Source organism: Geospiza fortis, unplaced genomic scaffold (assembly GCF_000277835.1).
Source record: "Geospiza fortis unplaced genomic scaffold, GeoFor_1.0 scaffold185, whole genome shotgun sequence".
Classification (NCBI taxonomy): Eukaryota; Metazoa; Chordata; class Aves; order Passeriformes; family Thraupidae; genus Geospiza; species Geospiza fortis.
Window position 1 is genome coordinate 428046 of NW_005054469.1, and position 12800 is coordinate 440845.

Here is a 12800-nt window from a genome sequence, read left to right on the forward strand (position 1 = left end):
AGGCTGCCCAGAGGACTGGAGCTGTCCTTTCCATAGCTCCCAGCCAGGCACTGTGTAGGGACGGCTCCTGCCTCTTTTCTCTTATGATCCTCTGGTCTGTGTGCATGGGCAGGGCTCAGAGCTCCCCCAGCCATTCCACACCACCAGCCACCACCACTGTCTCTGCTTCCAGCAAGCACAGCCCTGTCAGCCCTTGGCAGGCAGCTGCTGCTGCACCTCCTGTGGCAAGTTTGGGCTGGAAAACCAAAGGAAACAGTGTGGGGGCACCTCATCACTGCCCAGATGTGCAGCATGCTCAGCAGGCACTGCGCTGTCCTGATTTTGAAGGATGCTGAAGATGCAGGGAGCCCAGGGATACAGGAACTTTCCGAAGACATCCCAGCAAATGTGCTCCATGCTCCCTGTCTATAATCTCCTTCACATTCCCAGCAAAAAGGCTGCTCTTCTTGCTGAAGGGGGAAAGGAGGAGAAGGATTATTATGTTTTGGCCTTTTTCTGATATGGCAAAGCAGTGCCAACAGATGGAGCTGTGCAGAGCAGAGACCGCTGGTTTTGGCAGAGCACTGCGGAAGCAGCAGCCGAGCATGGAATTCGAATTATTAAACATAATGAGAGATGAATCATCTCCAAGCAGGAGACAAGCTTTATTTACTATGCTCAAGTGAAAAATAAGTCTGTCAACAAAGCTATAGCCCAGAAAGAGGGAATCCCAGGATTTCTCCATCCCTTCACGTGAGGATGTTCTGTCCCAGGAGAGAGGAAGGGCTCATCACAGCCCTTCAGCACAGGCTGGAGCCCCGAAGTCCTGAGCTGAACTCACACCATCACCCACCAGAGCTTCACATCAAAACGATATATCATGCAGAACTTCTTCCTTCCCCAGCCTAATCCCAGACTTCAAAGCCTGGACACAAGGGCATGGCACAGACCTTCCACCCATCATCTCCTTGGAGATGGATCAAAGTTCTCAGTTGAGCCCTCTTGCCTAACCTGAGGCCACAAGCACAACATGAAGATTCCAGAGCTCACCAGCAACCAGGAAAGCAGGGATGCAGCAGCAGCAGGCTATCAGGAGGGCAGAAAAAGGAAAGAGTCAACAGCAGGTGATCCTTTTTGGATTTGTATGCACAGACAGTGAATTTGAGAGCTGCATTGTTTCACCAAGAAATAAACTTACCTTGTTTAGCTAAACTTATAAAGTCCACTGTCAAGTTAGTGCATTTTTTTTCCCCCTGACAAGATAGACTAAAACAAAATGTACTTGGTATCCTCACTGGCACGTGACTAAGAAGAACAAGGTCTTCCAGCCTATCTGCATGGGAGATAGAAATAATTAGAATATTTAAGATGAGGAGGAGATGTCAACTCTCATTTGAAAGAATTTTTCCTTTTTGGTATTTTTAGGTAAGGAGAATTAGTTAGCAGGAAAGGAAAAGGGCTTATATCTTCTTTCCAGCCACATGAAAGTTTTCAGCAAAGAAGAAGCAAAAGTTTATGTGGTCTTTCTCTTACAAGCCCTGTTCCAAAAAGTCATTGTATCTACTTTTATGTCATGAACAGAGGATTTTTTCATGGCAAAATTACATGAACATGATATTGGTCTTTGCAAAAGGACTGCATGAAGCAACATCTTTGGTGGAGAATTCTCAGGGCAGAAAAAATAAACTCACCAGAAAGCACAAAAAGCAGGGATGACTCCTCTACCCCCTTCACCAGCTCCCCTGCTGCCAGCAGGGATGCAGTGCCTTCTACAGGTAATATTCAGGGTAAGACTGGCAATACTGTGCAGGTGATTTTTACCAGTTGTGAAAAAATCTGAGAAGGGAAAAATCTGAGAAATTAAATAGGTAAAAAAACCTGGTGAAAATAAAGAGAAATAAACATTCAAAATTTTTGTACTACCTTAAAAGGTTCTCATTTGTGAATGAAGCTGTTTTGTAATCACTGGACCAAACAGTTACTTCCACATTTGTGCCAACAGAGCTCACAGCAACCTACATTTTAGCCCTAATTGGGAAAAAAGTCCTGTACAAAGGCTTTTCTGGGCATGGATCCTCGAGGGACTCCTCAGTCTCCTTTCAGTTCAGGAACTCGATGTATTTCCTTGCTCTTTCTAGCCACACACATTCATTTCACAGGGGAAATTTAATTATTGACCCTCTGTTAATAGTATTCAAGTGAAACAAGTGATGGTGCTGGAGAAAGAGAAAATAAAGATGAAAAGAGTGGAGAGAACAGGACAAAGTGGACATGAATAAAGATGACACATGCACATACAATTCAGGAGACCATTGGCCTGAAAGATCCTGCACCTAGGATTTCCAAATGATAGTTAATCACAATCACTAGCCAGCCTGGCCACCATTATTGCTTAAAAACCCATTAAAATGTAGTTTTTGGAGCCTCTGACTTTTTTAAGTGGAGACTTCAAGAATTCTCCCAGCAAATTGTTCTGCTGATTCTTGGCAGTGATGCAGAAGGGACAACAGCATCAGAGTGATGGATACAGGGTTTGGTACTCCCAGTGCCCTGAGAGCAAATCTCCAAACTGTGGCACTCAGGAAGCATCCCAGAGACATTGTGACATGTCCTGGGGGCAGGGCTTGGGCAAGGTGAGAGGTACAGCTCAGTCTGGGAGGAAAACAAAATCAACAGGTCTTGTTTTCTTCATGACCTCTCCAACAGGGGTAAAAGGAAGGCTTTTACCACTCTGTGTGTGCCATTTGTGAGACCAGCTAACATGGGCTGGTTCTACTGCAGGGAAATGGATGAAGGGATGGAATTGGAACTAGTTTGAAGCCAAAGCACAGGGGAGTGTTGAAAGCTTAGCCATTTCTTCAGACACCTGAATGCATTTGGGTGCCATTCTCTGCAGGGTTAGCTCCTATTGACTACCTGACCTGGGCTTGACATCCCTACAGAAGGAGGAGCATCTTTGTTTTAAATTAATTTGCATGACTTTAGAGATACCTAAAGTGAAAATGCTTTAGCAAGGCAAAAGCAAAGGCATCTTAGTTTCAAAACTGAAAACAAGTAAAACAGAAAAGTACCAAAAGAAGAAAACAGCATTAGCTCATACCTGAACTTAAAACTCTGTCACACTTTGGAGAACAGGGTAATTCATTTGCCTTCTGCCCCTTGTGTATTAACAGTGAAGTTTTTGCCTGGTTTCTGTTGTTCATTTTTAGTTGGGTGTTTCCTTATTTTTGAGTTCTTTCCTAATTCAGGTACCTCCCTAATGCTGGTTAAGATTCTTGAAACTTATCTGGAAATAACTATTCTTTTGATGTGCAAATAGAATACTCAAAATAATGTTTTTTTCTATCCATTAAACCTTTTTCCTGAGGAATTAATGGAATTGCAGTCATCTAATTGCAACAGATTGCAAATCATCTATCATACAGCATTCTTTGCTGTGTCATGGCATTGTCTTTTGGTTGGATAAATTTTCTTTCATGGACATTAGGTGACATGTTGATACAATAAATTGGGGTTTGAAACAATATCCCTCCCCTCCACAGACAGACAATTAGTTTCAAAGGCCATCATGGCACAACACTGATCATTAATTACCTCAAGACTCAGCCTGTTCTTATCTTCCCAGTGGAGCTCACTGTCTCCAAATTTTAGAAACTGTTTATTTATCGGATCAAGAATTGTACTTCACTAGGATTGATTCCCATAAAATCAGCCAGAAATTCAATTTTATAAACATGGCAATATTTTCCCAACAAGATCCATGGTGCATTGTAGCAGTTACTTCCAGGGATGGACTGGAAGCAGCAAGAGCAAAATCCAACACAAAGAAGAATCACAGTGAGTGGGATGATGGGAGCAGTTTCATTCTATACCCAATTTAACATCAGCAAAAGGCAAGTCTTTTTGTCTTCCCCTTCCCTCTTCCAGCCATGCATTCCTGTGTTGCCTTTACACAGTCATGTAGCTGCAGAGCCCAAAAACATCAGCCCCTGGCCCAAGCAAAAATTAACCTACCAGAAGAATATTTCCTGCAAAATTTTACTCTTTGGATATATTCCTGAAGAGAATCATGGCTGCAGATATAATTGATATTGGTGCCATCATGGGTAAAACAAACTCAACTAGGGGAAAATCAATTTAATGCGTGGCTAATTAAAATAGGTTTGGATAGCAATAGACAAAGACAAATTAAAACACCACCTTCCCTCATATTCTCTTTCCCAGGCTCAGTGTTACTACCTCACCATAAATCCTGCACCCTCTCCTGCAAGAAGGGTTTGTGGGGCTGTTTCTCACTTTTTTTCTCACTCCTTGCTACCCATCCTGCTTCTCACCGCCAGGGCCTTTACAGCTGTCCACAGCAGAATACCAGGGACAAAAGAATTTAATCTTAGCTGCAAAAAGCAACAGAATTTTCAAGCATGGACAATTTGATGTCAAATCTCAAGCTGACAGGGAGCAGGACTGGGAGATCTCCAACACAGAATTGCATTGTGTGGCTGTTATCAATCACAACTCACATTTTAAGGAAAAAAATTCTAAAAAACGATGTTCAGTAGGATTGCTATCACAGGTCCAGTACATACAGAAGATGTTACAATCCAGGCTGGTTTCCTGGTTTATCACACTTACCTGGGACACAGTGGTTTGCCACAGGTGAGCTGTACCATGGGAATCCTTGCCCAAGGTTGTGCTCTGATGGGTTGTTGTTGATACCACTCACACACATGTACCTGAAATGAAACCAGGGCTGCAGAAATTATCATCTTTAGGAAAACTTGTAAATTATGAAACAGGGCTGAGAGCCCTTTAGCTCCTTTTAGTGCAGTCATTGCTCAGCTACAGGAGATTATTTGCCCAGAGGAGCCTGTGGTTTGGTTCTTCCATTTGGCTTGCTGGAGCCCTACACACCCAATAGATATTCCCAGATAATCCAAAAAATGACTCATCAAAACATCTCACACAACCTCATTTCTGAAGCCTTCAGCATTGGCATTAAGGGACTCATAAAGTTGGAGTCCTCTAAGACAAATACCTTCAAGGATGACATCCTGGCTCCACTGAAGCTGATGGCTGAGCTCCAAAGCGACACTTTCTGAAAATGGCATTTCCCTTTGAAAGGCTTTTTGTTTCAGCAAGATGAGCTTAGCTGGTTTCTATCCCTATGCCTCAGTGGATATTTGCAGCAATACAAAATTATCACTGAGACCTCAGAGGTAAGGGAGGGTAGGATGGTTTAGGCACAAGCAGGTCTCAGCTTACCTGCCACTCATGCTAACACACTTGATTTGCTTCATTAGGCACACAGGAGTGGGTAACAAGACACATCTGTTGTGTTTAAATCCCTGCCAAGTGATGCTAATGGTCTTTATGGGGATTTAAACCCCAGGTTATGTGGAATGTGTACAATCTAATCTGTGTCACTGTAAAATCTAAACCAATAAAAATCAGTGTACAAGTCCTCCTTATCTCTGTGTTACCTCCCAATAGAGTGAGTAATCAAGCAGGGGGCTCTTACAGTAGCAAAACCTCCCACAAGCTTTCCTGTAAAATATGAGCAAAAAGAAAAGAGGTAAGTTTAATTAATCAGTAATAAAAATCTGTCCTTAGACCCACTACCTGAGTCCTTTGCACAAGCTTCCATATAAAATCTCAACACAATTTCCTGCAAGTTACAGGTTCTCAGCATTTCTTGGCAGATCTGGCCTCTGGCAGGAGGCAGTGGCCCTTTCCCAACCCTCCTGCAAGGAATCTACAAAACCTCTGCTGACACTACATGGAGGCTAAAAGCCACAGAAATTGTGTTTGTCTTTCCTTTGCTGTAAACCAAAACAAATCTTTCACAGGAAAACCAAGTGTAAGGGAGCAGTTCATACTTTGTCTCTTCAAATATCCCTTGGAAGCCAGGCCCTAACAGCATGTGAAGGATATATCAATTCTTTCAAAATTCAGGTTTCTTGGTTACTGTCTCTTATTATTTTTTTCCTTCAAAATAATTTTGTTTTCCCTCTACCACTTTCCATGGATTTCTGCTCTCCCTTGTTGGCAAATTTATTCTGTATACTCTGCTAACAGGAGCTTTTATTTCCCTACCCAGCTACAGTATAAACTTTCCCTTCAACTTTTCAATTATCTCCTAAATCTTCTCTTATCAAGCAAGCTGACCTGAAAACCAGGTTCTGTGCCTAAGTCATATTTTAATATGAAAAAGTGACCCTCTACTAAGAGGATGGGATGTCAGCCACCCAGAATTAGACTGATCCCAATTCTGCTAGAGTGGCAAACCTTCTGAGACTGAGGAGATGGTGCTCAGTTATTTGCACACACAACACTGTAAAAACTGAGGAGATGGTGCCCAGTTATTGGCACACACAAAGATGTAAAAACTGAGGAGATGGTGCTCAGTTATTTGCACACACAAAGCTGTAAAAACTGAGGAGATGGTGCTCAGTTATTTGCACACATAACACTATAAAAACTGAGGAGATGGTGCTCAGTTATTTGCACACACAAAGCTGTAAAAACTGGCCAATTCAGTGACCTTCAACAGATAAATCCTGCTACCACTGAAGGACAGAACTCTTGATATATCTGACTGACTCAAAGTAAATGACTCACGTAACAACTGGAAGAAAAAGAAATCATTAAATTGCATTAACAAGCATGTTAAAGTCTCATAACACACTTGAGAGCTTCCCATCTAATCCTGCATCATTTTGGTCGAAACTGGGTTACAAAGACTGTCCAGTTGCACAATTACCACATGTCACTGTGAAATACTGTACCTCTAATGCCATAGCCAACAATTCCTTTGGCTACTTTTTCTACATTCTGCTTTTAATTCAACTTTAAGTAACAACAGCAGTTACCCCAACCTTGCTAGTAACACTAGATTTGTTACCAGCTCTGTTTTCTTTTAGGCTTCCTTCATTTCACAGCATTTTTTGTATTGTCCTTCACAGGTGAATGGCTGCAGTTCCCCTAAACCAAGTCCTCTCATCCTCCATCTCAGTCAAATCTCTCATATGCCACAGCATTTCCAGATGTTAATTCACAAGAAAAGCATTTGTACAGAACTGTAAAGAGTTTTTAATTAAAAAAACCCAAACCAACCAACCAAAAAAAAAAAAAACCAACAAAAACCCACAACTGGAATTCAATTAACCTCTTAAGGTTTTTTAGTGTAACAAGCCTGTCTTCCATAACTTGCTCAGCTGGAGCCCTTTGAAATCACTCACTGCAGGCTCGTGCTGTTAAGGCTCAGGAGCAAAGTAAGCCAAAAATGGGTTATGTGTCAGGTTTGGTTTAGCCTATTAGAAACTTTGAGCAAGAAAATTTATTATGGCTGAAGACTGAACAGGACTACTCTGGCACCGACCTGTCTGCTGATCCTTTAGAACGCATAATTGTGTCTTTGAGTATAAAATTGACAGCACTCAAATTTTATTTCTATGTATTTCACTTGCTCACCCTTCCTTTATAATTTCAGCAGCTATTGCTGTCCACTGTGTCATTTCCTCTTGGGCTGTATCTGCTTGTGCCAGTGGCAATGGTTACTCACCACACACAGGGCTTACAGAACATATCATTGCAGTGTCCCTCCTCACCACTTATATTTCATGAGCCTCTTTTAAGCTCAAAATAGAGCTAGTAGCACAATTAGATGCATAATTAAAGTTGTGTAAGGTATTTCATTGGTTTAAGTGGGAGTTTGATAAGAAATTCTGCTCCTGTCAGTCTTCACAATTACTGATACCAAATCCATACATGCTAAGATGGTTTTCTTCTCATTAGGTAGAAAACTCTGCACCAAAAGGAAGGAAAAAAAATTGATTGGAGTACTGTATAGATATAAAAATAAAGTAAAAACAAATTACAAAAATCCTATGCTGGAATTCAAACCTCCAAAAAGAGAGATTAAGCAAGTAAGGGGAATAAAGCATTTATAAATTTACATTTTATAATAGCATGAAAGAGTGAATTTATGCCAAAATTTCTATATGATGTCAGTACAGAAAAGCACTTTTAGAATAAAAGCAGGCTAACACTGTTCCCTTAGCTTTTCTAATAACAAGGCCATTTTCAAATTTGGCTATGTACAAACCCATATAACATGATCTTCAACTTTTCACTCACTACACAGTGAAGGGTCCTTCACTTCCTCAGACCATGAGGGTACCACTGAGGATCCAACCTCAAGCATTGTATTTCAGCACAAACTATTTCAGGACAGGCACATTCCACGCTGTTGTGCAATCTGGAAAGCTGCTGTTTTATATTATTTACAGAACTGTATTGAAATATCTTCAACTATAGGGCTACACTGAGGTCACAATTAAAAAACCATACACAGATGACAGTATCTCAATGTATGCTGTAGTGTAATAGTGAAAATTAGCTCAGGCCATTAAAAAAATTTTATTCTTTTCCATGAAAGATTGGTACTACAATCAATATAACCATTTCATCAGTCAAGTATGTCTGTTATAGGCAGGCACAATATTACAAAACAGGCAAGTACAATGCCTGATTAAGCAAATACAGTCTGAATATCTATTCATCCACTATTTCTGAAAACAGAATTATCAAATATCCACCAGGGAAAAGGATGAACTATATTAGTTTCTCTTTGGCATACTTATCAGGACAATGAATCAATTACAAAAGTCTTCTATTGCTGCCAGTGCTGTGAAGAAAAAAGGACTGAGTGGAAGGTTTCACGTCAGAACTCGCTTTTAGGACTTGGGCAACCCGGCTCACATTGCCAAACTGGTGACAAATGACAGTTCAGCTGCCAATGCTTCACGAGGCAGATAAGGATTACATTGTTTTACACTGCAGGTTTGTTCAAGGTATCAAAAGAGTTACAGTAAATTTCTGCACAGTACATACATATTACACACAGTTATAAATACCCATGCTGCGGCTGGACACCAGGAAGTTGCTTTACCAACACCAAAGCTCAGTATCAGACCTCCACCAGCCACTTGATACACATTGCACTTCCCATCCAGTAATATGTTCATTTCTGTACCTCTCTTAAAAATAGATTTAAAGCAGAAGTGAAGAATAATATTGAATCTTTCCATAAACTTTGTTTTCTTATTTACACGGTAATATTCCATTATACATAAAGACTGCGTAACGATACATTATCTTCATATAGCTTTTTGCAATACATACAGCTTGGAGCTATTAACATCTTGGTTTGGGAACACAGATATGACCTATAAGACTATTCAAAAACAATTTGAGCCTTAATTTTGCTCTAGTTTGTTTCACTGAAACCATTCTTTGAACAAAAAAAGAATCCTCCTTACTGGAGAGGAAAAAAAACCCTCATGTTTAAATCACCTCTGGATTTCCTTAAACCACTAAGAAACTTAGAAACCATAATAATTTTTTGCATAATTATAAAGCCACTTCAAAAGCCTGTTACTTTTAAATTTAGAATATGAATGACAATTGTGACCGTATCTTTAAATTATTTCTTTCTTAACTTTTGGTTATCTTTCAACACAGAAAAACAAAAATGCAATCATTAATTATACATGATCTTTGCACAACTGGGGAGTGTTCCTATTTTATTCATGGGACAAAATGAACATGCACACAACCCCCATCCACAGAGTGAGAACATAAACTACAGCAGCACTTGTCTCAAGTTGTGGTGCACATGGTTGCAATACGGAGTATAATAAAAAAGCAGAATTTCCAACATCTGTTAAAACACAAAAAAAACCCTTATTGTACAAAGAGTCATTCACATTCTCTGCAATGAAGTGAAGAATCAGCTGCTTTCTGGACTCTCCAGCCTGCAAACCCCTCCTTCTATTGCCACGGACTGTCCTGCCACAGCTCCAGGAGGAAGTCTTGAAATGTGAGTCTGTGGAAAAGTCAAGAGAATATTATGGACTGAGAAAAGGCAAAATTATGCAGGACAAAGTAAGCTTGGAAGTATTGAACAATTAAGCTGTTCCCTCACTGAAGTCTGAGGACAAACTACAAAGCAACTTGAAAAGCAACTGAGATTCTTTTTCTATTTTGTTTGCATTAATGTTTAACACATGAAGAGAAAGACCATAACAGATGCATAGAAAAGGCAAATTAGATGAATCAATGCACTGAAAGTAGAAAGAAATATCCAGAGTGAAGACAAAAGAAAATACTTCTGGCATTTCATGGTTTATAGGTCTATTTCTTAGGGTGATTCAGAAGTCATTACTACCACATACAGAAATACACCTTTGGGAAACCTCAGACAGAATTAAATACTTGACAAACTAACACTTCAGAGCATAAGGCAACTGCAATGATCAGGATGCAAATAAGAAATTTCTCTGCATAAAATCCACCTAAAAACCACATCCACCTAAAAAACTCCAAAGACTTCCTGTTGCCAGCCACGAAATAAATCAACCCAAAAAACAATTGTTTTTCTGCCAATGGGCATCTTTTTCACAGAAAATTTGAAAAGCCTTTAAGAAGGCACTGGAACATTTCAGCCAGGAAGTGGGTACATTTGTCTGTGTACACAAGACTCCAGTTTATAACTGAATTGTAACTCAGTGACCCTAAAAATCTGTTAATGATCCTTTATATACTGGGGTATACTTTATTACTGTTGGGCAAAAGCATCTGCTTATGAAAAGATACTTTGACTTACTGTTAAGAGTAATGACTTTTTATCCCTCTTTGCACATGTTTTTACACTGTGAAAACTGCTCCTGTTCTATTAAATTAGGAACTAGAAATGATTCCTACTAGGGTATAAAGCTCACAACATAACGTTGCTGGCATTTAGAAACTACAGCCTCCTCTAAGTGCAGCCCAGCACATATTTGTTTGTACGTACATTATCTCATTTAAAAGATTTAGCAGTTGCAAAATGTGTAACTTGCAATAAGGCAATGTTTGTTAACATTGTTAAGGGGTTGTCACAAAAAGTCTAAATGTAAAAAGTTCTGTACGTAAAATTTGCATCAATTGAGCAGAAAGTGATTTGAGAGTATAAAGTCAGCCCATTACATTGAAGAAACATTTTGTGTCTTGAGCAGCTTCTTTTAATTCCTTTCTTGATAAGGGGGGCATCTTGCTGCCTGCACTTAGGTAGCCTTGTTTTCAGTTAAATCACAGAATAAGATTAAACTTAAAACATTTCAATGTTTTCATTTTATTGCTAAAACTTTGGTCTCTCATTTTCCTGCTTGATATACGAATATATTCCTACTTTGAGAACAATTTCAGTTACAATTGTGATTTACCACTCCAAGAAAAAAATAATCTGTTCAAATCTCTTATAGTTTCCCTGAAAACATAACTGACAATTTTTCTGTAGATGACATTTCATAAATTAAAAAAAAAAAATTAAAATTAACAAAATCAAGTGGAAGAAAGGTATTTTTTATTCTACGACTGATAGATCCGTGATATTTTCCCAGGCCTGTAAAATTTCTAAATGAAAAGGATGACAGTATAAAAGGAGCACTGTTTGATGGGCATGGTAGCAAATTTGCTTCCTCAGAGGAAGAATGCCACTTGTTGTTCAGTGAGGTACTGCAATCAGAGCAAACCAGTAAATTAATCCTAATGAGTTTTTGAGCAAGGGGAGGAAAATGGACAAGAAGGGATAAGCAAGTAGTCACTATCTATTAATACATTAGCAAGTATCTATGCTTAAATAGCCACCAAAAACTCATTTCCTACAGAAAACCTCATTTCCTATGTCAGGAGGAACACATTCCCCATACACAAGATCCCAAACCACTGTACACCAGCATCTGAAGATTTCCATTTACAGAAACACTGAAACCACATATAACAAAGCATTTCTTAAAGCCTTTACTTGCATCCTGTTTATTTGCGTACTTTCTATGATGGAGTAAATACAGATCTGGTTTACACTGACTACTTTTTATTACTTTCACCAATGGCTGCCCTGTGTAGAACAAAACTGAGACAGATTTAAGATGATAATGTTTAAGATGTTACTTAATAAATAATTTGAAAGGGTAACATTGCCATGTCAAGACAACTGTAGAAAACTCCCAAATGAATTCTTAGATTTATATCTCCCTTGTTCTTAACCATAAGAACAAACTCCAGTAAATAAAAAGAAACATCAAAGAACACTGAATATTTTTAAATGAACCACAGAACTTATTTGTAAATTCGTTACATTTTTATATTCCAACATAATATTTTACATTAAATCCAGATTGTATAGTCAATTAGGTTTAGAGTCTAGAAACTTAAAAATAAAAAAGCAAACAAAAAAGAAGAACACTAGAAAGGTTTTAATTGAACTCAATTAGTCTGTCAGCTTTACAAGTCAAATGAACCCACACCTGGAAGAAATTGTGCCTGGGACCACAAAAAAAAAAAAAGGAAAATAAATATTTTTCCTGAATTAATCCTCCACTCAACTCCACAGAAGACTCTCTTTGAGGAAAGTGCATGTCAAAGAATGGTAGATTAGGAATGATGAGTTATCCACATGTTCAGCTTCATATATAGGCATTTTCCAGTCCCAAGAATATTCTGATTTGCTTTGCCTCCCCAGAGAAAAGCAAGGTTGGTGAGGGTCAGTAGGAGATGAGGTACCAACATCTGGGACACCAGTCAGTCACCTCCAGAATTTTGCTGCAGCTTAGAAGAACCTCTTGTCCACAGTTCCACAGGAAAAAAGGTAAATGCTGGAAGAAACATTCAATCTTTTGCTCCCTACCCCTCTATAAAGCCCAAAAGAGCTAACCAACCTTCTGATGCTGAATCTTGCTCTGTGTTCTTGAGTGGAACTTGAGTGGAAACTCAGTGTTTCC

General features: G+C 39.3%; 1 protein-coding gene across 5 annotated transcripts in view; it reads right to left on the minus strand.

Moving 5' to 3' along the window:
- Positions 1 to 8351: 8351 nt before the first annotated feature.
- TASP1 (taspase 1) overlaps positions 8352 to 12800 on the minus strand; it is a 76080-nt gene continuing 71631 nt past the window's right edge. For all 5 annotated transcript variants that reach the window (XR_004082460.1, XM_005428045.2, XM_005428043.2 and 2 more), the window contains one exon: positions 8352 to 9865. Coding sequence is in view for 4 of the 5 variants with exons in the window: in XM_005428045.2 (XP_005428102.1) it covers positions 9770 to 9865 (96 nt within the window). In the remaining variant the exon portion in view is untranslated. The remainder of the gene's footprint in view (positions 9866 to 12800) is intronic.